This window comes from Suillus subaureus, assembly GCF_016647635.1.
Source record: "Suillus subaureus strain MN1 chromosome Unknown BJ212scaffold_118, whole genome shotgun sequence".
Classification (NCBI taxonomy): Eukaryota; Fungi; Basidiomycota; class Agaricomycetes; order Boletales; family Suillaceae; genus Suillus; species Suillus subaureus.
The window spans coordinates 1-26,656 of NW_024538674.1; the positions used below are offsets into that span (position 1 = coordinate 1).

Below are 26,656 nucleotides of genomic sequence, written 5' to 3' on the forward strand. Positions count from 1 at the left end.
CAGCACCCTTGCAGCGTCAGGAATTTTGGCAGGCCTAGACGGCACTTTTGGTGTTCCGGCTTGGAGGTCTGAGGCGACTTTCGTTTCCTCGCAAAATTGGAATTGGGCTGATCTTACTGCTCAAGGTGGCTATTCTTTGCGGAGGGTACTTTGACCATCGTTGTTGCAGTGTCTGCAATCTGGATTTTACCAGATTTTCTTTCCACGCCGAGTGTCTGGCTTACGCCTGATGAACAATCTTTGGCCAAGCGACGCATGTAAGAGGAAAACTGCGACTGGAGATTGGCACCAGGCCCCGTAAAGATATTTTCTGGATTAGTTGATGCTCTCATGGATTGGAAAGTATGGTGGCTTGGTGCTACCCTTTCTTTTATGGTAGCTTCTTTGTCATGCAGTAATTTCTTTCCAACACTATCCGCTACAATGGGTTACAACCCGACTATCAGCCTCCTACTCTGCGCACCTCCGTGGATTCTGGGAACTGCAACCTCATTTATTGTGGCCTGGTCAGTTGTTACTTGTTGGGATCCAAAGGTGAATTAGCAATGGCAAAGGCACTCCGATGCAACTGGTGACCGCTTTTGGCATATCGCCGGTTACTTGTCGGTGCCGTTGGATTTATCACTGCTATTTCTACTATGGATACGGGTGTTCGATATCTGTCTATGTACGACTTTGATTTCCCTCATTCAGTCGTTTCATTACATGTTCCGTGAAGGTTCTTCATGACCTAGGCTCCAGTTGCCTTTGTTATCTTTGTGACCTGGGTCTTGAATACCTTTTCCCAAACGCAGGCGTGCTGCTATTGACACCGTCGCAGGTACTTCTGGCCTTCCAGTTGGGGACCTTCGTACGTCAAGTCATATCTCATTTGCATCTTGACGAGCGTTATATGCATTGCAATGTGCTGGGCATTTAGGCAACGCCTTGCCCGGTGTAATAAGATTACTGAGGCCGAAGAGCGGGCTCTAGGGCTACCAAAGGGTTTTAGATATCTCCTGCAGTACTCGCAGGCCCACTACCACGCCAACCATGTGACACGAACACCATGTTTGTTGTGCGCAGGGACACGACATTCGCATCTGACTCGAACGGGATCTAAATAAGTGAATCTGTCACGATGATATCACTTCATACTGCAAGGAGATGTTGCCGATACCTGCCGCAATCTATCAATCTAGTGTATGGAATTCAGAGAGACAGGCAGCGGTCGTAGTTTCCACCTTGGTTTGCACCCCACCATTCCGGAATAAGATGTGCTTTTCCAGCAGCTCCTTGAACTGCAAAGGAGAGAATGAATACCATGACCTGTGTTCCACCATCGAGGGCTATAGCACAGTGTGATGTTAACAGTCAAGATAAGATGGCCACGAAACGTACCTGCACCGACTAAATAGTTGTATTTCACGAACCAACGCGGGTATCTAGTACGGAGCCACCACTGACACAAGAACGAGACCATGTAATAAGACATAACTGAAGAATTTATTCCGACGGAAAGTGCTCCAATGTAGTAACTGTGTAAAAAATGAGGTTTGAATATAAATCATCGATGAGTTCAGGGCGTACCAAATGATAGGGGTGTAATAGTAATCCATGCGCAGTCTCGGCCAGTAACGGTGAATAATCCAGAAAGGAAGAGGCGCAACAAGGCCAATGAGATAGGACAGAGGGACCCATTGGTACCTTTTACCAGATGAAAAGAGCTCGTGAGCAAGGCCACCCCACGCAATTGCTTGCGAGTTGTATGATTGAGGTTGCTGGCCAGACCAGATGTTTGTTCCTTGTACAGACAGCAGGATTTCGTGTTGATTGTCAATGATAGAATTCATCAACACTAGAACAACAAGTCATATGTAGTCAATAGATGGGCAAGACAATTCCCTAACCATAGTTGAGAACGGCACCGAGTAAGGTGCCAATGATCTGGGCTATGAATGCAGCTCGAGGAGGCAGTTTGGCATCTGAGTGTCCGTCAGTGGGAAGTACCTTTCCCGACAAAGAGTGTGCGCAGACATTGAGCAATCTTCAGATCACGCAGTAGCAGCAAAGCTTGAGACACAGTATTCTGGACGAGAACGCGAATCAAATGTGAATCAAGGCGACCATAGGGATACGGACATAGCTGTAAAGGACCTGTCAACGTCAACATCAGTATTGGTAAAAAATCGGAAAGTACATCAATACGAACAAAGAACATGTTCGCCATGGGCCTTCCGTTGTGCAGGTAGCCAGAAATCATCTGGACCAGGGTTTCTTCGCCGAAAGATCAGCTAGGATAGCTATAGCGCAAAAATAATACGTGCGGATAGAGAGACTAAAGCCGGTAATGGCGCATAACGCGCCGAAGAACAAGATAGACACGGCGGCCAAGAGGACCGCGATGACGAAGCCCCACCTCAAAAGACATGGTAAAATATTTCGTCAGATGGAGAATGAGATATTGCTCACCAAGGAAGCGTGGAATTTGTCTTGTAGATAACGACCAATCCGACAGTGAAAGAGAGAGCAAGCGTCAAGAGGTACCAACTATTCGGAGCATCTGGATACTGTATTGCAATGTGTCACCAGAGAGGTCTCTATCTGATGTCAGAAGGGCTAACCTTCAGCATCTCCTGGTAGTGTGGGTCGAGGTCCTCAGCGTTGGCAGGGACTTCCCTCTTTCCACTGTGTTTCCAGAACTTCCAATCGAAATTAGCATGCCAACTCCTCAGCGTATCCATGTTCATCCAAATCCAGGCTGGACGAAGATCATCTTTATTCCATAGGAGGAGGTGAGTGAACGTCGCAGCCAATCCCTGTGGTGGAAATATGAGCGAAACACTTATAGTGTCAGTAGCGATCCTTCATGTTGACATACGAGGTTCGTTGACAGAAGGTTGATAATCCAGGTACCAGCATAGAATGGCAGTCCCTGTTCCACCACTAAGGTGGTATCCACCTCATAATTGGAGTTCATGATCAAAGTCTGGTTGTAGACAGTCCCATTCTCATAGAAGAGGAGCTGCGCCAACTGATCGCTGCATTGTCAGCCTGGACATTAGAAAACGCGACAAGGATATTACGTACAAATGGGAAGTTCTGAGATTCCCAAATATTGTTGTAGAATATGGCGACGAAGACGACCCTTCATCTCCCTCAGTAATATGATCCACCGTGACCTAATTCACATACATGCAAATGATGTAACCAATGAAACTGGAGAGCTAGGAGGGGTGTTATCGGAAGCGTCACATGTGCAGGATTGTCAGCCAACCTGAGCACTTAGTGGAATAGCCATCGGGTTGCCAGCATTACTCGAGATGTACTAAACCAAAATTTAACCCCGAAGATCAATATATATATATCCGGACAGAAAGCTGTACCTGCCAGTCGAAGCATATTGACAATAGACCGAGGCCCTCGTTTCCATTGGAACCACCAAACACGCGAGATACAGCAGCATTGTCAGGAGCAGCGAGGCAGAATATTGAGAGACCGGTGAGCAGTGGGAATATCCATTCAGGAAAAATCTCCCATATAAAGATTCTGAGTTCGAGACAATTAGAAATTGAAGATTATGATTTATCGATGAATTTTAAACACACGCAGTAAAGACGAAGTAGAAGACCTTGAGCCTTTTGCGTGCTTCGATGCCATTGCGATAGAGAGCGTCGAACATGGAGAGTAACGGGAGAATACTGGGGTACAACATCTTCGACGGATAGAGGAGGATCCCTGGTCACAGTGTCGTAAGGTAAGCCCCAAAGTATAGCTGCTGTTGGACATAAAAGTACCTCGCATCAGACCGCCGATCCCATAGCTGTGGTTTGCGGTATCAGCGATTGGTGCAGTAGGGAGTGCGCCAGCACAACGCACCCGAGCAGTTGAGAAGTAAACAACAAAAAGATTGATGAGACGGCATTAGGCGTGATGTTATAATACAAACTAATGAGTCGTGAATCATCACCGACAGAGGAATCGGATTGCGAGCCCACCGTTGGACAGCGAGAACTTCCGTAGCCAACGCAGAATTCGCAGCTGCACTGCACATGATGATGATGAATGCGTTCTCCTTCTTATTAAAGGGCCCCTGATATTCATAAATATGCATAAACGTCAAGGTCAGGGCCACTTGGAAGACGCACCGGATTCAAGTATCGGAGCAGTCCGTGGCGGGGGATGAATGTCTCCATCGCAAGGCCAATCACGTAGGATATGATGGCGAGGAACATCAAAGACACATTGATGGTTTGCTGGAGTGTCAACCCGAATGAGATGTCTGAGGGAATGTTTGAACAGGAAACTCTCACAGGTTTGAAGTAATAAATTTGAGCTAGGAAGCAGCGCAAGTGAGTAAGAGCCTTGACTGAATGACCTCGACTGCTTTACCCAGGGAGCCACCGAAGGCGGAAAGGCCAAGGCCGATGAAGAAAGCCCGAAAGGTCCAGGGATTCAGGCTAGGGTCGTCGTCCACAGAAATGACGCGGGTTGCAATTTCTCGCTCGTTCTGAAGGACAACGTTCTCGTCTGTTTCAGCTTCTTGAGTGGAGGTCTCGATATCCCCTTTTATGTAGCAGGATTTTTCGTCGGTAGCACCAGGTGTCCATTCCACCGTATCAGTGGTCATAGCCACCAAGAGAGGATATGAGATACCGAGGCAGATCAAGGTAACATCTGGTCTTTAAATATGCAGCAAAGTCGACAAAACCTAGCAGGGGACGGGCCAGCAAGAAGCTGTGCGGAACCTATGTGGCAGAATATTCAGTCTATTATGATCATCACTGTGATCTGCCACATCGATTCTGTGCAAAAGACAACGGAATTTTGAGGAATTTCTCAACCAAAAGAATCAAGAATTGGCTAAGACCTGTGCCAGCTTGTGAATCATGATCTGAATTTAGTCGATCTGCCACGTCAATGTCGACGATATCGCGTCACCAAGCTCTAGGTCCCTCACCAGCCAGTACGGGATTCCCTATCATGATACACTGCAAGCGCCTGCAATTAGTCGACTTAATCATGGATATTTGACTGCTGTCCCCTTCGTTGTCAAAGTGTGGACCATCCCATATCAGTTTCCGCCAGCCAGAACCATTCGAAGAAATATAATAGTCGTTTATTGGGTCAGAAACTGTGGAGTCGGTTGCTCAGATCTAGCGCCTTCGTTGGGTGTGCAATTAGCCTATCATTGCAGCGTTGCGAAAAAAAAAAAAGACGCCAGTGAGTTCGTGGTTCCCGCAGAAAAAATGATGTATCATGTGCATGAAGACGAACAAATCTGCCCCTTTCCCGCTCCCTGTTGCTGTACGAGCAGCACATCTGTCATCATCACCGCCCAACAAGTTGAGGTACCAAATGATTGGGGCTCGGTGAGAAATACGGATGTTACTAACATCGGTTATTAACATCCGGCTATTAACCGGTTAATAACACCGAGGAACGTCGGATGCACTTTTAGCCTGTTAATAATTGTTGATAATTATATAGAGCATCCAGCATCAGCCAGCACCATGTAACAATAGCCTAGTAACTAAATCTCGTCTGAGAGCACTCGAATTGAAGGTGTTGAGTAACATGTCACAATTGTTACAGGTAACATTCAAATTCACAATGCCCAGCTTTTTTCTTGTCCAAAAATATGGCTGAGTCACTTGCAATGGAGGAATTTGTCAATATCTTCAACAAGCTTGACATTCTTCTCACCAACCTACCTTCCCAGCTTCCCTTGGCTAATGACTACTAGGACTCCCAGTACCCCTCCTTTCTATCATTCTCCTTGGATCCTGATATACTTGAGAAGACAATTGATGAGGTAGCATCAGGAAAAACCTCCCTCTCTAGTTAGAACAAGTTAGAACAAATTTTTGATCGAAAGTTTTGCTAATTAGATAGATTTGACGGTTAGGAGAATTTAATTGGTGCCCTGCTAATTAGCACTAATTTCTGTGATCCTAGAGGTAATTATTGAAAGTCTTGTAGTATCCTTTGATTACAGTAGACGCAATTTTCAGACTTAATAGCACACATAATGTTCAAATGAATTAGTTTTGAATTGCAATGGGTATCAGCATGAGCACAGTAAGATGTAAGCTAACTAAAGATGTAAGGAACAAGCATAGTTCAGATGTTACTATGAAACAATAAAATGAGTTAGATTGGCCTCAAAAGTCTGACTTGCTGCCTGGTGTCTGACTACTCATCATCCATGCCATCAATGTCTAGGAACGTGAGGCTGACATCCTGAGCATAACCTCCAGGAGTGTCTAGGCAGAGAGACCTAGACAATGATCAGCAACACTGCTAGCAATGCTTACAATGACTTACTGGACTTCCTTGTATATGTCTGACATCATCTTGTGAAACTTGATGGGTGCCATCTCTTGAAGTCATTCCAACACTGAGATGTGGTAGTTGTAGTTATCACAAAATTGATTACCAGTAAATTTGAATTCTTCACTAGACTTATTCTTCCTGGCAAGAAGAGCTGCACAGATCTAGCAAGTTGAAACTGTTAATGGTTAAATGAGCACAAGAAATCAAATTTACTGCAGTGCAGACAATAGCTAACATGGAAATGGGGATCTTGGGGTGATGTGCCTTATTCTTTGCAATATTGAGGAACCACTGAGGAAATTGAGAGTCAATGGACTTTGTATTTTTGAAAAACATCTTGTAGAGGATGATAAAGATAGGATCTGCTTGATACAGCTTCCTGTGAACCAGGGATGGGAGCCCTTGCACCTTAATAATGTTTAGCATCAGTATGTCAAAGTGTGCTAAAGATGAGAACAAACATTGAAAGTTTGCAGGAAAATGTATAGATGGTTCTGAAGAAGGCGCTCAAGGATAGCACTGCACTTGGGGCTGAGCTGAAAGTAGCCTGCAATGTTCTTGAAAGCCATCTCCTTGATATCTCCGTGAAAGAGACTAGCATGAGTGTTGATCTATAACAAACTGGAGTTAGCATCCATAATGGCATGGTGAAGAAAACACATACTAGACTCACAAGCGCACCTAAGTACTCCTTGTCTGTGCGCATGTGTTTCTCGATTGGTTCCATCTTGAGATATTGTGCAGCATTGATAAGTATCTCTTGTGCATATGTATTCTTCACGATGACTTCAGGGTAACCATGACTGAAGGCAATGTATGCCTTCAGCTCAAGAATGCTGCATTGAATGACCCTATGAAGGTCAACATTCTGATCAGTAAGACATACTGACCCAGTCTTGGTGTAAACAAGATGAGCCATGGGATCATGATAGCCTTCCTTGGATTGTGCATTGGCAGTATTGTGGGTGCTGCCTTGAATATCTTTGGCATTCTCCTCCTTCACAGGTATGTCACTCTCATCAGTAAATGGTGAGTCTGCTAGGATCAATGATGAATCGAACTCTGAGATAGTCAAGACTGACTCATTCCACCTGGGGTCTGACAAATAAAGAATTGTGTCTGAATCTTAGTAGATTGATAGAAATATTTCCACTTACCTCCATGGCACACTTTTTCTCTCTGGTGCTTGTAACCTTGACCTAGTATTGAGGCTTGTCAGCTGCTTCAAGTTGCAAGGAAGTACTTGAGACCTTTGATGAAACCGCCTTTGTCTGTTTATTCTTATGGCGGTCTGAATGTACAATCAAAGGAACCTTTCAAGTTGAATGATAATGAGACCCTCCTGGCACTCCTCATACTTATGCAAAGGTTTGACTCACCTCTTCAAACAGAGCCTGAGCGACAGACTCTTCTGGCTCCAATAGGTCTGATTCTTTGCTTCCACTGGATTCCATGTTGCTGGCATCCAAGTTGCCATCACCATCTGATTCAGAGTCCTATAGTAGTTTGAATGTCTTCAAGTTATGAACTACAAAAATTAATACTTGGTATGAATCAAAAAAAAAGTGAGAATACTGCTCTCTAGTACCTTTCTCATGCTGTTGACACAATAGTTGAGGAGGCAGCTTGAATTGGTACTGAGATGGTGGAGGTGGGGCAAGTTCTTCCTCATTACTGCTATCCAATTCCTCAATTACTTGGGAAGAATTTTTTTCTGATTTGCATGTCATCTCATTTTTTTTCATTGTTCAGAGTCAAGACTTACTATGGTTTTTTGTTGACTTGCTTCGTTTTTCAGGCCAAGTAGATTCAAGTTCTTTGACTGTTGTTGGAGAGCAGTCACACTTAGTAGCACATGACTTGCTTTGAAGTTGTTCCCACACTTGCCCAGCACTGATTGATCAGCCCCACATCACACCACTACATGTACTTACCAGGATTTTCCAAAGCTTTGTCCTTTGCCTTGTGTCGTGCTTAGATTAGGTGAGTTCAATTTAGCCTTGTGAATATCACTACTAACTTATGGTGTGAAGCAGCCTGCTGTATCGAAAGTCAAGTTCAGGTTGGCATCTAATATAAGGTGGTAATCCTGGAATAAATAAGCACAAGATACCAAATGAATGTGGTATTGTCTTTCTGCTTCAGAAAGACTCAAAAGGTGAGTGAGTGTTCTCGAGTTTTGGTTGTAGGGACGACTGAGACATGCAATTTACAGTCCAATTATATACAGTGGCTCAAAAAACTGTCCACATGTTTTTGCATTTTTTACTATTTACAATATTGTGTGAGAATACATAAAGACCTCAGTGACATGCTGATACCATATTGTGGTGCTGCATCAGGGCTTTGGATTGAGCACCACGTCGTGAGAATCAGAGGAGATATGGTGGAGATACAAGGCTTACAAAATCATGACTCATGTGGACAGTTTTTTGAGCACATATTAAAACTATATAAATCATCATTTATGACACCATAACAATCATGCCACCATTAAATAAATTATAAAGTGGTGTCATTATGTCATTTTAAAACCATATCTAACTATACAAACCAAAAATTTCCATATGTCATGGTCATATTCACCATGAAAGCCACCCCCCCTGCTCAAAGGGATAATATCCTCTCTCTTTCCTATTCTGGCCTCTCTGCTTGTCAAATTTCCTCTAGAACTGGAGTATCCAAGTCCACTGTGGCCAAGTTCATCAAAGAAAGTCACACAGACAAGGAAAACTTCTGTGAAGGGTGTCCATCCAAGCTCACCTCTACTGATAGGAGGGCTATTATTCAACATATCACTACAGGAAAGGCCGACAATGCCGTCCAGGTCACCTATTGCATCAATTCCACCATCACATTCCCTGTCTCTTCACACACTGTGAGAAACATTCTCAAGACAGCTCATCTCAGGTCAGTAACAAGGAAGAAAAGGCTTTCCTCTCTATCACACATATGCAGAGAGGACTAGCATCCTTCTTTTTTCACATATATACCTTGCCATCTGACCCAATCCTATTCTTGTGGTCTTATATGATCATATAACATGCTTCCAGTCCATGTAATCCAATTCTGATGGGCTAAGGCAAAGGTTAGTCATCTCTGTTTATGTGTGATAGAGAGGAAAGCCTTTTCTTCCTTGTTACTGACCTGAGATGAGCTGTCTTGAGAATGTTTCTCACAGTGTGTGAAGAGACAGGGAATGTGATGGTGGAATTGATGCAATAGGTGACCTGGACGGCATTGTCGGCCTTTCCTGTAGTGATATGTTGAATAATAGCCCTCCTATCAGTAGAGGTGAGCTTGGATGGACACCCTTCACAGAAGTTTTCCTTGTCTGTGTGACTTTCTTTGATGAACTTGGCCACAGTGGACTTGGATACTCCAGTTCTAGAGGAAATTTGACAAGCAGAGAGGCCAGAATAGGAAAGAGAGAGGATATTATCCCTTTGAGCAGGGGGGGTGGCTTTCATGGTGAATATGACCATGACATATGGAAATTTTTGGTTTGTATAGTTAGATATGGTTTTAAAATGACATAATGACACCACTTTATAATTTATTTAATGGTGGCATGATTGTTATGGTGTCATAAATGATGATTTATATAGTTTTAATATGTGCTCAAAAAACTGTCCACATGAGTCATGATTTTGTAAGCCTTATGTCTCCACCATATCTCCACCGATTCCCACGGTGTAGGGCTCAAATGAAAGCCCTGAAGCCATACTACAATGTGGTATAAGCATGTCCTTGAGGCATTTGTTCATTCTCACACAATATCATAGATAGTGAAAAATGTCAAAACATGTGGACAGTTTTTTGAGCCACTGTAAGCATTGTCAGGAAAGTCTTCTTAAGGAGGTGGTACCTCAACAGGCTGAAGTGTTAGTGATTCTGGGGGAGAGTTAGGCATGGACCTGTAGGCATGTCGTTTTGTGCTAGCAAGTGGGACCTTGACCCAAGTTTTCCTACCTTTGCTGCCCCTTGCTTCTACCCTGTGGGATTTTTGCAGTGGGGTGCATCTACCTATCTTCATCTTATTTTCTGATGTTGCAAGCAAAGCATTAGCTCAGGAAGGTTGAATGAATCATTGTTGCAATATGATGTTATGCAGTCTTGATGCATCATTACAAATTCATTTCCACTAATGGTATTGTGTCCAATATGGGTCAATTAACCAACTGTTAGGCTTTGCTCAAAGTTCAACTTGTCACCATTATTACTTCCACCTTGCTTATCCTCAGCCCATTCTGCAATCTCATTCACCATGGCAAGATCAGGTCACTCCACTCAGTTGACTTCTGGAAGACATAGGGCACATCAACCTCAGACACAGAAGCTCATGGAAAATGAAATTTTGGAGTTGAAGAACTACCTTCCTGAGTGGACTTCAGCAAAAAGGAAAGAGAAGCAAGCAGTTTTCACTGCCATAGCTAGGGCTGCCAGGCTATTTGCTCCTAAGGTCAACCAAGCACAATGGAAGAAGAGGAAGCAGGTGATTCATCCTCACTGTATTGAAAAACTAAAATTTTAATATCTTATTCTTCCATCAATGCTCAGATATACAAGACTTGGTTGTTCAACAACAGGAAAAAGAAGGAAAGGAAGGACATGATAAAGTATGGGAGGAAATGGACACCTAGGATGGTGATCTACCAGTGGAACCAGGAAGAGGTGCTAAAGAGGATCGAGGATGAGTCTGGGGCAAAGCCAGGAGGTCCCAGTATGTTCAAGCATTATCAGGCAGCTGTGAAGAGAGTCATGGCTGAATTGTCTGATGATGAGTTGGAGAAGGCAAAGGAAACAGCCGAAAAATGATCCAACAACTTTCCTCCTCCCAAGATACAGGCACAAGTTGCTCATAAGAAGGGACCTGTGTATATGGAGCACTTTTTGAAGGAGATGTGGAGGCAATGCAGGATGAGAGTGTTTGTGATGTTGGCTTGGAAGAATGAACAGGGAGAGGTGCTGTTCGGGATGTAAGTGAATTGTGTTGGTCATTGCAGATCTTCAATCTCAATACATGTCATGGAGGCACAATGATAATGAGGCATTAGGAGATGGGGACAGCTTCATGAAGACGAAGGACTGGGAGGACATCGAGCCAGTTTGGCAGGAGTATGTGCAGGAACAGTTCAGTGAGTGTTTGAACTCTGGCTACTAGAAGGAATTTGTTGATTGTTGTGATGATAGGTGCTGGGGCACAGGATGGAGGACAACAGATGAAGGGAGGTCAAAAAAGAATCAGAAAGCCTGCTTTTGAACTGGAAACCAATGAAGATGGGATGCTGTTGCTTCTGAACATCACCAAAACAAAACTCGAGGAGAAGAAGGCCATAGCAAGGGCATTTCTTACATTGCACTATTGTGAGTCTATCGTTGCAACACCTGAGAATTTGTTGAATGCATGGACACAGGGATCTGTTCCAGGAGCAACAAGGCAGTCATGCCATGGAGTGCCATCATACAAAGTCAGTATGATTTTGTGGCAAGGAAGTATGTTCCAGTGGATGTGGACTTGAAGGAGCCTTCAAAGTTGCAAAATTGGGACACTACAGCCTTACTCAATTTCTGGCATGCTCAGCAGGAGAAAGGCGAAGGTCCAACATTCCTGTTCAAAGCATGGAAGAACAGAGATGGAGACATGGTAGCATCAGTTGTGTCCAGGAATTCACCTTTCCATCAGACTCATAAAGTCAGAAAGCAGATGATCTGAAGGCCTCAGAATTTGTCAACTGACACCGAGAGCAATCCCAGGAGTAATCCTGAGAGTGACTCTCATCACATGGAGGATGATGCTGATGATGATGTGGCTGATGGTAGATCCCTGCAAAAGAGACCCAGAAGAGAGCTAGGTCCTTCAACAGCACATGAAGGGACAGCAGTCCCACATGCAATTCCAAAGCCTCACCTGGTCAAGCCGGCAAAAACTGGTGCACTGCTGACATCTCAAATGGGCAACCTCCTGGCTGGGTTGACTGATGGAGTCACCAGCAATGTTGAGGAGGATGTTGGAATGGAAGGAGGGCACATGTCTCTGGTGCCAAAGAACATGCAGGGAAAAAAAGTGGTGATTGAGCCATCAGCAAGGACAACCCGGAGTAAATCAACTCAACAGCCATCAGACAATACCCCTCAAGTGACAAGAGCAAGGGGAAAGAAGTAATGGACTTATACTACACTGCCTGCCTTTATGTACATGTCAATGTTATTCAATCTCTATGGCTCAGGAGTTCCCAGGTGTTGAACATGGAAGTTGAATTCTCACTTTGGCTCACTGAGTCCCAAGTTCAATCTTCGAATCAAACTTGGGACTTGGATCAAACTCAGGACTCAGTGATCCTCCATAAAGCGAGAATTCAACTTCTGTGTTTGACACTCAGGAACTCCTGAGCCTCCAGAACTCAATTGGAAATGGAAGAGAAATGCATCGCAAATTTGGAAGTTTACATATGATTTGACTACTATCAAACATTCAGTACTTTACATTTGAATCTGATCTTCAAACCAATTGATCAGTGAATCTACTACCTTGAGCATTTCAATGCTCATCTGTTGGGCTCTTTGCAACCTCTGGAGGTCCGCATCAGCTCTTCTGAGTTTGTTGGAAGTTTCTGCCCAAGCCATCCGGAAGGGTCACTCAGCCTTGATTAGCATTGGAATTGAAGGATCAGGAAGATCCCCAGTACAGTGTTTGTAATTACTGAGTCAATCTTGAACAGATTGCATGTGCAGAAAAATTAGCACAGAGATAAATGATCTGCTTTGTCAGATACTCACACCCAGTGTGTTCATATGACCCAAATGGTCGGAACTCCCGGGCCATTGAATGTAAATCTTCATTAGTGAGCTCTGGCTGCTCTGAATGAAGTTCGGTAGAGGTGTCATCCACTTGGGAGATACAATAAGTATCTATAATCCTCTGGAATGAATGGACTCACAAGACATAGACACTTCTGATGCAGCCAGAACATCACTCTTAGGATCAGCAGAATCCAGCAACTCATCCACATCAATGATATCATCCTCAGGCCTGAGGTACAAATCTGGATTGATGGGAAAACCTGGATAATCAGCTTGAGCTGGAGGTGATTGATCTGCAAGGGTTTAGTGAGTATGCATGGTGATCTGGATGATGGAGAATCATATTCTATGTCATCATCTGGCCCTAGGTATAGATCATCTAAGGGATACCTGGTAAATAGATAAGGCATGATAAAAATACAACACACCTAGTGATGCCCAGGACACAGTGGACTCATCCACATCCATTGAATTGTAGTTGGTCACTGGAGGGACATTGAATCGAACAGCTGACTGTGGACTCATCTTGTGTGGGGAACTTATTGATTTGTTGACTGATAATTGAAAAAACTTCGAAGTTCAACACAAAACTGGCAATTCGGAAGTTGAACTGTGACCAAACAAAGACAAACAATCAATGATTTTATCAATCGTCCATCAAATGTCTTGTTTCTTTTGAAACTTTATCCTTGTGATAACAGATTTCAACCTGATTTCAAGATCTTTAAATCTCTCAACTCAATCATCATGTCCACTCCAGTTGACAACTCTTTGACTGGTCTCAAGGCATCCACTGCCCAGATCATGGCCATCATCAGCGGCACCTGGCAGATTCCCCCAGGTAACAGCCACTTTTCTCTGATAACACAGGTCAGTTCACTTGTGGTATGTAGCTTTCTTTTTTCTTTCTTTTTCTCTCTCTAACATCCAGGCAGGCTCAAGTGATCAAGGACTATTGGACTGGACCCCTGCCCAGCATCATGCTTTCATGCTCCAAGGAGCTATTGCATGTCTGGGGCATGACTCCCCAGGTCTGGCCCAACTGGCACAGCATCAGGTATGACAATCCCCATCTCTTGAAGCATGTCTGTGAAAAGTTAATAATGCTTCATGTGGATCTATAATAGATAGATATACTCAGATTGGGCACACGAGTGCGAACATCTCATGATATTCACCTATAATAGATAGATACACTGAGGCTTGGTTAGCATAGGTGAATGTAAGTAAAGTAAGTGTCATACCTCAGATCAGGCACACGAGTGCAAATGTCTGAGGTATTGAGTCCGATATACACTAGTTAAATAGGAAAAGAGATCTTGTTAACGACAAACAAGACTGAGACATGAATTATAGTATCAGAGGCACTGGCCTAAGCAATCAATAGAGTCATAAGTATAATGGTAAGTAAACAGATAAGAGCACACAATACACAAGTAAGAAACAATATATGAAACATATGAGACAAGGGTATGGTGTTCTTCAGCTGCAGGCGCACTTGTTACTCCAACAGTCTGGTGCCCCAAGCTCCTCACCTAGGAGGCCTTAGGTGACCATACCTTTGATCTCCCAGTTGCTGCTCCTCTCTCCACAGGTCCAATTCCAGTGGACCTTCCCTCCCCACCCATCTGTGCTAGCAATGTTGCTGGTCCCTCCACCAGCACCACCACTGAGTTCTGGGACAAGGGGAAAGGTAAGGCCATCAATGCTGACCCAGAGCCCAAGGCAGAAGGGAGTCGGAAGAGGAAGTCTCCCATGATTTCAGCACTCTCCTCCCAACTGCTGAAGTCTGTGATGAAGACTCACAAGTGTGCAAAGTCATCTTGCTGGGTGACATCCAAGCCCCTAGTGGACTTGGAAGATGAGGAAGACATGAGTATTCAGGTATGTCGTCTGGTTCATCTTTGACTTGGCTCGCATTGTCTTGTGGCCATTTTTGGGTGGAGTGCTGGACATTGTCCTTCCCTGGCTCTCCAATTCACCTAGATTACCCCAGGTTCTGACCAAAAAGCCCTTTGGCCCTGCTACAGTAAGTCACATTTATGCATCTGGGACTCGGGTGTATGCTCACAATGTACCAGGTGATTGCCAGCAGTCACCTGGCAGTTATTGAGCCCTCCCAGCCGACTCCCAACAGCCTGGTGGAGGCACCCCCAGTCATTGATGAAGGTGATATTCTCATTCCTGGACCAGTGAGTACTCTGATTTATTTGACAAGCGTCCATTCACTAACACAATACACAGAACAACCCATGCCAGGCTTGCAGCAAGCTAAACTGGGACTGCACAACTCAGTTGGACAAGAGGACCGGGAATCCATGTATGTTGTGCATCCACTGCACAACAAAGAAGATCAAGTGCATCCCCATGACTCTGGGTACCCTGCCAAAATGTGTTCATGGTTCCTCTACCACCCAGAACACAAGGTCCAGGATGCCCTCCAAGGCTCCCTCCAAAGCTCCCCCTGCCTCCCAATCCAAGGCCTGAACTCACAGTCAGTCTTGTGGCAAGTCTGGAACTCTGGGTGTCACTGCTGTGACAACCCCCAAGACCCAGATGTGTGGTCACAGCAAGACCATCACTGCTGTCAAGGCACCCGCACCTGCACCAGCTCATAAGTCACCTGAGTTTTGTTTCATCACTGTCTGACCTTAATTTTCCCTTGTAGCACTTCCATCTTCAAGTTCAGCAGTGCCTGCTCCAGTACCTGGTCTGGCAGTCCCTGCTGCAGCACTCAACCTGCCCATGCTGGATCTCCATGCCATGGCAATTGCAATTCAGGATGGTGCAGCTCACATTGCCATTCTCAAGGCTCATGTGGCAGAGCAGGATGGTAAGATTGATACCCTGCAATGCCTCCATGAAGGCCTTAGGCATGAAATTGTTGACCGGCACCCCGCTGTGATGATTGTATTCCCACTAGGCTTGCAATGGCCATCTTTTGATATAGGTGATGGAAAGCTACAAAACCATCGACCACTTTTCCCACACTCAACCCACTCCGGACACATATTCCCATGCTCTGTGGACCCGCACATTCACTCCCATGCTGCGTGCATAACTGCAGTCGATTTCCCGTGCCTTTGGACTACCTTACAGATGTCCCGCATCAGTCCATCGTCCATCCTACCTCATTGGTATGTATTTTGCCTTGCCTTGTGTGTTGTAACAAGTGTTGCAGCCTTATTACATGTCTTTACATATTCCTACTGCCTGTCTGTCCTGTCCCTTCCATTTCCAAGAGGGTTTAGCTAGTATAAAGTGCCTAGAGTGACTACTTCATATTTACTTCCCTTCTGCAGTATTTCCTTCCCCTAGGTTTTACTTAGGAGCAGTCACCATTAGTGCGCGCTTTTTAGCCCCTATTGGTTACCTTATACCTGGACACCTTACCTTGACTTTCTTTACCTGTGCAATCAATACCCTTGCCCTCACTTGTTACCTGCACCATTCCTTAAGACTTGCCTACCCTAGCATCTTGCACTTCCACATCGACTGCTCATTGACCGCTCATTGACTGCACTTCCGCATTCCCACGCTCTACATACCCGCGCACTTGTTCCTGCGCTCTGCGCACTTTCGGGTCTTTAGTATCATCAGCCGTTCTCAGTAGCAATTCCCTTTAGGGTCAAACATTCTTGCTTGCAAGTGTAACAGTTAGGCAGAGCATCGACCTACAACAATATTTTTGGTTAGGCACATTAAAAAGTGTCTAGCCATTGTTGTGTTTGCACACCACATTCCCAATTCCCAAACCTCTGGCCAATGCAACATCCTTGTTGCTTGATCAATCCGTCCCCCCATCCATGTCACCATCCACATCTGCACTCCCTCCTCTCATTGATCTCTTGATTGGAGAGATGACACCCACACCCCCGAAATTTGAGAATGCCTCTGCCATTAAGGGCCTCCTCTTTGAGTACAACTGGGTTGTTCAACCAGAGGTTCCAGATATGTCTGGCGAAATTGTGGACCCAGGTGATCTGGGCAACCTGGTCCCAGAATATGATTCTTCCGAGGACATGGATGTTGAGGTGAAGGTTGAAGTGTCTTCTGAGGAGGTTGACATGGCTGTTACAGTGCCCCACTCTTTTTCCCATCATCACTGCGGACTCCTATATGGCTGTACTTCTAATGCTTCCTTTTCACTGTACTGTTTCCTCATGGTCTCCTTTATCTCTGACTCATACCTTGTTTTCCCATGAACCTTCCATTTCTAGTACTAGTTACCCTTTGCCCAGCTTGGTCTGTGCACAATTCCTTTATGTATATAAACTCTAGTTACCACTTGTATTTTCTCTAACTTGAATCTACTCGGTTCTCTCTGATAACCTAAACTCTAGCTCCTTGGGAAGGAGGCTAGCCATTGTCCCATTTGAACTCTAGATCCTGCAGGAGTCTAGATGATCGCTCCTGAGGGAGGCATTGACTCGATAAGGTTTAGTCCTTGATCGACCCTGATCTTGATTCCTTTATTGGAATGACACTCTATCCGAGTTCGTAACAATGGCTATATAATTGCATAGTGATAGATGTATCTACAAGTTTTTCATTGAATGTTAGCTCTGCCAGTCCATTTATTCAATCACCGAGTGTCAAGTACCAAGTACCAAAACCTGAAAGTTAGAAACAAACATCAAAACTTGAAACCCAACAGTTGTAACAATGTATGAGTTTCAAGTGTTGAGTCTCGAATCACTGAGTCCTGAGTCCCAAAACCCGAACATCAAACCCCTAATATCGCACCCTGAAACCCAAAAGTCATCAAAATGTATGAGTTTTGAGTTTTGAGTTTTGAGTTTTGATTTGTAAACTCAAAACTCAAAACTCATACATTTTGGTGAGTTTCAAGTTTTGGGTTTTGGGGTGTGATATTAGGGGTTCGATGTTTGGGTTTTGGGACTCGGGACTCAGTGATTCAAGACTCAAAACTCAAAACTCATACATTGTTATGACTGTCAGGTTTCAAGTCCCAAGTCCCAAAACCTGAACATCAAAACCTGACACCCAAAACTCGAATCACTGAGTCCCAAAACCCGAAATTCAGATATTGGTACAACTTTCGAGTTTCAGGTGTTGGGTTTTGATGTTCAGGACTCAGGACTCAGTGATTCAAGTCTTGAAACTCAAAACTCAAAATTCAGAGATTTTTATGACTTTCAAGTATTGAATCACTGAGTCCCAAAATCCAAGTACTGACACAACTTTGGGTGTCAGCATTCGGTATTTGGGACTTGGTGATTCAAGACTGGAAACTTGACAGTCATAAAAATGTTTGAGTTTTGAGTTTTGATGTTGGTGTTTCGAATTTTCAGGTTTCAATGTTCAGGGTTCGATGTTTGGGTTTCAGGACTCGGTGATTCAATACTTGAAAGTTGTAAAAATGTATGAGTTTTGAGTTTTGAGTTTCAAGACTCGATGTTGGAGTTTTGGGTTTCAATGTTCAGGGTTTGATGTTCAGGATTTGGGACTCAGTACTTGCTGTGTTGACTTTGATTGACATTGACAGGATCTGAGTCTGAATGTCATTGATGACTTGGATCAAAACTAGTGCAACAGCATTGCTCATATGTCCATATAGTATACCAATACCTCAGCCCATATGTCTAAATGATATGTATCTGGGCCCACCCATTTATATGACATCCCCCTCCATCAGCCCACCTGTCTATCTAATATACCCTACATTGGCCCACCTGTATATATAATACATATTTCCCCGCCCCATCAGCCCAGCTGTCTATCTAATATACCCTCACCTCGGCCCACCTGTCTATATAATAATATCTACCATACATCTCTCTTCAGCCCAGCTGTCTATAATATATGTCTATCCTACTCTACATATTGCCCAGATGGGCCCACCCATCTCCATCAGTAATAATATTTCTTCCAGCCCATCCACCATCGTCAAGGATATTTATAACATTGGCATAGATGGGCCCACCTGTCAACATCGAGGATATACATAACATTGGCCCATAGTCCACTGGCCCATCTTATACAGGATATTATGTAGGTCAGGTGACCCGGAGTTTGTCACTGAAGGGGCTCATTGTATAGCACACCATGGTAAAGATATAAGAAGCAATCATCAGCAATAGATCTGACAACCTCTTTGTACATTGGGTCATCCTGATATACCCATGCAGTATGTTGCTCTTGTGCTGAGTATGGTGTAGTATTGTAACATAAGCATTCTGGTAGTCGAAATACAGCACATTCAGCTGCATGAAGCCTGGATTTGGCCACTCATTTTCTTAAAATTCAATGTCACATAATATCAGAAAGAAATTCAGACACACATTCTGGGTCATACAATATGACTGTTAACTTGGATTTTGGTGGTGGGCTTGGAGCCAATAAATGAGGAGATTTGCCTGGACATTTGAAGTCTTCAATTTGTGATGCTTCTGTCAGTGGCAGTGAGTCCTGATACATGGAAAGACTGACAGGAAAAGGATAATGATTTCATGACTGAGGAAGCACCTTATAAGTATGACCAATATATTGCATTACTTTTTCTAACCTTGAAATAAGTAATGCATTTAGATTGTGAATGTACCCTTGGACAACGAATTATGGTAATGCATTTGGATAACAAATGTAATGCATCAGTATCCAGGAGGTGACTCAGCAACAGCACATTGCTTCTATAGGTGTAACAGTAGTGTCAAGTCCTCCTAGTTACCTCCAAATTTGATGACTAGCTCATGATATCAGTATTAACTATTTTGCTCATGGCTTAAATTATGCATCCAGAACCTGTCACTTCTCAAGCTAGGCCACTGCATCAACACATGTCATTCAAGAAAGTCAATGAATGTGCTGCCACAGCAAAATGGAAAAAGCTAAATATCTATATCCCCTGGCTTCCAAATACATCAAGTGTTCATGAGACATACACCTTTATCTCTCAAAAACAAGGGTTCACAGCACACAGATCTCATGTCAGTGTGAAGCCTAGTACATCTTCAGTTCAAGTTGTTGAAACAATGGACTTGTTAATGGCTGACTCAGACATAAACCATGACTTTCCAGATTTTACTGGTGCAGACATAGAGGCTGAATGTCTAGAGACTGAAGATAGCCACAAACACAAATGCACAGCTGGTGTAAGTCACTAATTTTACTCTATGCTGCAACTATTTGAACCCTGTACATAGGATCATCCTCTTCTACCATGGAAAGCTGAACATGACACATTCCTACTTGAGCTTCTGTGGCATGATGGATGGGGTGACTACATAAACCTTTGTGTCTGTGAAAAATGTCATTTTGGCCTCTCAGAATACCGGTGCATTGATTGCTTCAGTGGGGAGTTGTTTTGCTCTCTATGTATTGTGTCTTTGCACACAAGAAATCCCCTCCATCAGATTCAGGCAAGTTCCTGTACTTATCACCCTGACCATACTTACATTTGCACAGAAATGGACAGGCTCTTCATTTGCTGCTCTGTCACTCAAATGGCTCGGTTTACAGGTACAACTTGGCCATCTGATTGGAGAGGAGTGCCTGTTACCCTAAAAGGCATTTAATGATGATTTTACAGTAATTCACACCAACAGTATACACAAAATAGGGCTTGATTACTGCAATTATGACACTGCATAGACACAATCGACACAACTACTTCATGCAGCATGGTTTCCAGCAACTATGTCAGAACCTCAAACAGCAGCCACATTTCAAATTCTTGAACAGTACCATCTGTTGTCCTTTGAGTTCAAGGCATCCAGTCATGAATTTTATCATGCACACAAGGTATGTGATATGCTTCTAATTATCTCCTAGCCACTTAGCTCATCCATAGGATTGGTATGAAGCCTTCTTGCAGATGGTTTGAGAATTGCACCACCTCAAGATGCTTAAATGTGCCAGTCATGGACATGATCCAACAGGTGTGGAGGGAACGAGGGAGGGAGAATGTGCTGTTTTATGTCTGGTGTGACAATCATGTTCTGGCTAGCCTGCTATGACCCTAATCTGCAATCCCCATCCAGTCTGCACATCTCCTACCCATCTCTGATGCTTTCCCACCATCTGCGCATCTCTGATGCATCAAACCCACTTGGAGATCCTGCACACTTGCCCTACCATGTCCAGTCCAGCTGCACTCATCCCCACTGGTGCATAGTCAGTTAATTCCCATTACTGATTGAGTAGACAGTGTTATTACATGGATTCCCACAAGCCACAGTACCTCATGGCCTTTTACCCACATATCATTGGACCCGCATTTTTGCTACTACTTTCGCCTATGGACTCTGGACTTTCATGTAGTTAATTATATAGGGTTGGGTGACCAGAATTACAATCACCATTTAGTAGGAGGGAGAAACCCCTGATACTGGTCACCCATATTTGTCCTTAGAGTTACCCCTTGCCAATATACCTGTTGACCCACTCTCCCTGACCCAAAACTATTGTCACTCATTCACTTGACATTCCTTAACATCTCCAAGCTAGTCCTGACACTTTCCCTTCCTTTCTTTTACTCTCCTGCCATCTCCACATCTCTGCACCTGCAGACCTGATTTCCTGCACATCAGACTTCACCCCATACCTTTGGGCTTGATCCCTGACCTTCGGACTTTTGACTACTTTGCATAGTACTGATTATTAAACTTGACTAGACAGCAGATCCCTCGGGTTGAACATTCTTGCTTGCAAGTGTAGCAGCTGGGCAGGACTAGTAGACATATATTGGCTAGGTATTCTAACAACTATCTAGCCAAGTTGTGTTATCCACACTGGCTTGCCCCCAACCCAGAAAAAACCTACCAGATGATTGGCAGGATGTGCCAGATGACAAGCAGCAGGCAGCTTCATTCTAGTATATGAGACCTTGATTGATCACTGACAATTTCATCATCAGATGGTTTTCTGCATTCTTTGTTGCTATAGATGCAATTTTTCACCTGAAGAGGTGTGCTATCTCAAAGGAAGGGATGGACCCTGGGCTGAGTTGTGGATGGGCATATTTTGTCAAGGAAACAGTTTACAAATCTCACTTACAGCAGTATAGTGAGAAGCCACAGGAGGTGCTTGTTTCATGTGTTCCTTATATCTTGTGTTTGACCTCTTGTGTGCAGAAGAGCACCTGTTCTTCTCACAATGCTGTTAATATAGCCAACACAAAGGCATCACAAGGCTTGGCTGCAACAGGTGTTGGGACAATTGATTGTGCACAACACAATATGAAATTACTGAATGGTGTTGGAGATTTACAGAAAGGCGAGAGGTAAGCCACTTGTGATAACCAGCAATTCAAAACACTAATCATTGCATTCATTTTTAGGTACACAAATATGGACTATTTGTTTTTCTTGACACTCAGTCAACAGTGTGTCAATGTACCCAATGTGTCATACAATATTGCTTGCCAATGGCACAAGCATCTCTGGCAATGCATTTTAACAATGCTGGTGTAGAGAATGAGATTCCCCTAGGCATAGATTGCACATATTTCAACTCACAACAATTGGTACAGTGCATGACTCACTATCTATGATCATCCTGTGAAATGCGCCAGAGGTGCGATGCTTTCCTGCACTATGCGACGCATTCCTGCACACATGCTCAGTCACCCTTTGTCACACAGCATCCTAGAGCATCCATCCATTGTCCAACCAGTTCCCTAGTGAGTCCTTTCTTGTTTATTCTCATGATCAGATCATGTCCGGCATCATATGATATCTTATTTCATCATGGACCCTTACTTACATCATTTTACATACATAGAGCGCTCCCTATTCGCTTCCAAGCCCTGGGAGTGTGCCTAGGCACAGCTTACCAGTTGCCTAGAAAGTTTTCATACATGAACCACCATCATGTCAGTAGTTATCATCTAGCAGTCAGAATCATCATGAGTTAGCACCATAGTCATCACCCTGGTCCTCAGTAACAGTCTACTACCATCAGTCTCCATTCAGCAGCTTTAGTTCATGTCCTCACAACATCTACCAGTTTCATATACGTCCATGCACAGCACACTGTGATGATTGTACTGGCACTAGGTGCATATGATCACTAGCATGGTTCTTCTCACTCCCAGGAAAGGAGATAAAGCACTGATCATTAAATCCATATATATTGACTCATCTGCTTTTAGTATGCTCCTTTGACAATAGGTGCACACTCCTCCCACAACCCATGCTCCCATTTAGCTTTGGTCTGGTCCTAGGAATCTGTCCTCCCATGTCCTATCCATGTCCACCTATCTCCACTGGTGCATTATTTTTCCCAAATATCATTGCTAAACGAGCTGCAGGTCTTATTACATGTTACTCACGTCCTGCAGCACACAATGTCTTATTACCTATAGACTTGTTGTGCGCTCACTTACTATGCTACAATTCTCGCCTACGCATTCTGGACCTTCACACACTATGATAAAATGACTGCAGTACATACAATTGAGTTAGTTCCCTTTCCCCCGGACTCAGCTCTATAGGAGAGTCACTCTTGCATTATTTTTGTAGACCTTGTGCAATCCATTCTGTTTGCTCATACTTGACAATCTCGTGCAATTCAACCACTCTGAAGTTCCATACCGCTAGGACCTTATACTTAGGCTCTTGAACACCCAACCTGCAACCAGTAACTTAGTGCAGTCCTTCTCTTGCACTATCTCTCTTGCATCCAGCCGCTCTATCAAGCATGGTTGATTTTGTGTGTGTTATATCTACTGCACTGGTATCTGGCATTTGCTGCACTCACACAAATTCAAAGATATACATACATCCCACACTCTAGTTTCTTAGGCCACTATAGATTTTAACTCCTTCGCTCACTTGCTTCCCTTGCATATATTCAAAGGAAGTGCTTCAATAGCAGTCCTCTCAGGCTGATCTACTGACTCGCGCCTCTTAGGATAAGTAGTGCTAGTTGCTAACAGCCTAGTACCTATTTCTTCTTCACAACATGCCTTATTCCCACGCTTCGCACTCCTATGTGCTCCATATTCCCACGCACGCACTTTCAGTGCACTTCACCAGAGTTGACCTGGTGTCACTTTGTAGATCTTTGCTTTCCTTGCTTCCCCTAAGGGTCGAACATATCACCTGGTGCACTTTGACCAACAATTTAGAGAGTCAGTAGCCTTCCTCTCACCCCAGAGGTAGAGGCATCTTTCTTTCTTCTGCTCTGCAAGCCAGCAGAGTTGTTGAACCTTCACTGGCTCACCTTCAACTGGACCATGCAAGTAAATTGGTCCAGTTCTTTGTTCTGAAATTCCATTTACCCACCCATGTATTGAAGTGTCAGTCAATGTTCTCTTTCAATTTTTCCAAAAATGTTGGGTGTACAGGTGGAGAGGCTCCAGAATGAGGGTGGTCAAATATCAACCCCATAGCATCAAGCACAAAAGAAATGGGACCAGGGTCTTGAAGGGATACACTGGATGATCACTTCAGTGATTGGAACTGGAAGAAACGAGTTGGCCTTGGTACATGTTCGCTCTAGCATTACAACATCAGCATGTTTCTCACTTTGTGCTACTGTGTCAGGTGCTACTCTTCTTCACAAGATGGACAAGGCTAACAAGGAATATCAGGCTCATTCAAACACTTTTGAAGAACTGAACAGAGCTTTGAGGTTGGAGACCACCACAGGATGGAGAGCAGATGTTGAGCATTGGGAGGAGAACCCCAATGACCTATCAGTGCCCAATCCTTTCAAGATGAGGGTTCCCAGTAAGTCAATCATCTAAAAGTGTTGCATGATATCTGATATTTCAATAGCAATCACACAATCTGTGGTTCAACTCAAACTAGTTGAGATGGAAGCACATCAACTTCAGGAAGGAAATGATGTGTCGCTACATCCAGACATATCACCCAGTGTGTTTATTGCAACTGGAATAGACCTTGAGAGTGAACAGTGAGTACCACTACCATGCTTTTTGCTGATATTGCTAAATGACCTTAGGCATTGCTTCAAGTTAGATCTTTCTCTCCAAAGAGCACACCTAACAGATAGACAGAAGACCATCCTTGTGTGGCAGCAGAATACCCTCCAGTGCAAGGTAGACACATGGAAGCAAGTGCAATTTCTCTACACTCCAGCAGCACAGTTTTTATCATCCTGAATAGAGACCATCAGTAATCCAGACAACCCAGAGGACATCAAGCTCTTCTTACTGTCATCATTAACAGCTGACCTTGTATCCTGCAGCCCTCACCTTCTCACAATCAAATGGGAGCTACAAATTGCACAGGCAGGAGACACTCTGGACGAGATCAGATGAAGTCTTCAACTGCATGACTACATGTACACCTTCAAATGCAACTGAATTTGTGGACAAAGCGCAAACACTTGTGCACAAAATGCACTTGGCTGAGTAGAGGCAAGGGCCACAGCTGCAGCTGAGAAGTATTGTGCAGCCCATGCTGCACTATCTTCCCTTGCACCTGTTCTAAAAAAGGTAGGCTGGAATGTTAAATTTTGTTCACTGAACAACAAAGACAATGTACATGGAATGACAGTGCCTAGAAAAGGAGAAAGTAAGGGAAGAAGGCAACTCTTGTGGATTTGGGTGGTGGAAGGAGTTGGAGACGATGAGGATGAAGTAGTCCAGGATGGTATGGTTCTTCTCTCATACAACTGAAATTTAACACTCACCAAATTAACTGTGACAGGTCTTCGGGTTGAGTGGTGCAAAGCTCATGCTAGGATGATGCATTGGGGGGAAGAAATTGAGTTACTGTGAGAAGAGATGCGCCAAGTTCTCCAATTTCTCCAATGGCATGCACCTGGTGGGACAATGTGGCTCATTTGTACACTCTTGTGGGGGCTGACAAGGAAGGGGTAGTTGCCTATGCCACTCACCAGGCTCATATTCATCATGACCTTAGCACTAAGTTCAAGGTTTCTTGGGCCCAGTGTTACAATAACATCCACTTCATTTAGCCCCTATTCATTTTCCTCCCTCACGCCCTCACTGGACTCCTTCCTCTTTGAGCGATCACCCCTTTTCCTTCTCGATTGTTCTATCTCTTTCTCTTGATCAATTCCACCAACCATTCTGTCAGTTGTACCTTATCATTGGTTCATCCAATGACTCACTGACCCTATGCCCTTACCAACCAACTGGTACTCTTATTTACTTTGGTATTCTGACTCATCATGACTCACCATGACTCATCTCCCCCTTACCCTTACTGCTCAACCAGTACTTTCTACTTACTTTGGTATCCTGACTCATTGTGACTCATTCCCCCTTTACCCTTACCACTAATACAGCAGACCTGCCCTTATCCCTCCCAATGGTATATATACTTTATGAGTAGCACTTGTATTCTCTAACTTGAATCTACTTGGTTCATACTGCCTACTCCTTCAGCCCTAAGCAAGCTCTCCTCCTTAGCAAGTACCTTCATTAGGAGCTTGTCACTTCCAATGTCTCTAGCATTGTGAAGAGAACAATTGACAACTTCACCATCATAATCATTGATAATCAATTGTAGCCCTCGCAGCTAGATCAATTGCTGTGAACTCATACCTATGGATGCCACTGGTTGCAGCAGGCTTGGTG

At 44.0% G+C, this 26,656-nt stretch overlaps 6 protein-coding genes across 6 annotated transcripts; 5 read left to right on the forward strand and 1 right to left on the reverse strand.

Moving 5' to 3' along the window:
- Window positions 1–10,582: 10,582 nt before the first annotated feature.
- Window positions 10,583–11,133, forward strand: BJ212DRAFT_1488021 (uncharacterized protein; the record flags this gene model as incomplete). The annotated part of the gene is made up of 2 exons (XM_041341335.1): window positions 10,583–10,810; window positions 10,876–11,133. 2 exons carry the CDS (start codon window positions 10,583–10,585, stop codon window positions 11,131–11,133), a joined length of 486 nt encoding a protein of 161 aa, XP_041185857.1.
- A 205-nt stretch (window positions 11,134–11,338) lies between these two features.
- On the forward strand, window positions 11,339–12,481 carry BJ212DRAFT_1488022 (uncharacterized protein; the record flags this gene model as incomplete). The annotated part of the gene is made up of 4 exons (XM_041341336.1): window positions 11,339–11,453; window positions 11,509–11,682; window positions 11,733–12,010; window positions 12,041–12,481. 4 exons carry the CDS (start codon window positions 11,339–11,341, stop codon window positions 12,479–12,481), a joined length of 1,008 nt encoding a protein of 335 aa, XP_041185858.1.
- Window positions 12,482–13,015: 534 nt separating this feature from the next.
- Window positions 13,016–13,644, reverse strand: BJ212DRAFT_1488023 (uncharacterized protein; the record flags this gene model as incomplete). Its single annotated transcript, XM_041341337.1, has 4 exons — window positions 13,016–13,028; window positions 13,098–13,206; window positions 13,257–13,412; window positions 13,548–13,644. 4 exons carry the CDS (start codon window positions 13,642–13,644, stop codon window positions 13,016–13,018), a joined length of 375 nt encoding a protein of 124 aa, XP_041185859.1.
- Window positions 13,645–13,815: 171 nt separating this feature from the next.
- Window positions 13,816–17,345, forward strand: BJ212DRAFT_1498254 (uncharacterized protein; the record flags this gene model as incomplete). Its single annotated transcript, XM_041341558.1, has 11 exons — window positions 13,816–13,989; window positions 14,051–14,176; window positions 14,336–14,341; window positions 14,507–14,522; window positions 14,714–15,003; window positions 15,116–15,148; window positions 15,201–15,311; window positions 15,364–15,439; window positions 15,788–15,952; window positions 16,978–17,198; window positions 17,340–17,345. Exons 1-11 carry the CDS (start codon window positions 13,867–13,869, stop codon window positions 17,343–17,345), a joined length of 1,173 nt encoding a protein of 390 aa, XP_041185860.1. The 5' UTR covers window positions 13,816–13,866.
- Window positions 17,346–19,526: 2,181 nt separating this feature from the next.
- On the forward strand, window positions 19,527–20,965 carry BJ212DRAFT_1305325 (uncharacterized protein; the record flags this gene model as incomplete). The annotated part of the gene is made up of 8 exons (XM_041333748.1): window positions 19,527–19,544; window positions 19,672–19,703; window positions 19,738–19,778; window positions 20,161–20,234; window positions 20,286–20,378; window positions 20,548–20,601; window positions 20,734–20,883; window positions 20,933–20,965. 8 exons carry the CDS (start codon window positions 19,527–19,529, stop codon window positions 20,963–20,965), a joined length of 495 nt encoding a protein of 164 aa, XP_041185861.1.
- Window positions 20,966–24,649: 3,684 nt separating this feature from the next.
- BJ212DRAFT_1488026 (uncharacterized protein) lies at window positions 24,650–25,210 on the forward strand (the record flags this gene model as incomplete). The annotated part of the gene is made up of 3 exons (XM_041341338.1): window positions 24,650–24,815; window positions 24,864–25,002; window positions 25,051–25,210. 3 exons carry the CDS (start codon window positions 24,650–24,652, stop codon window positions 25,208–25,210), a joined length of 465 nt encoding a protein of 154 aa, XP_041185862.1.
- Window positions 25,211–26,656: the final 1,446 nt, after the last annotated feature.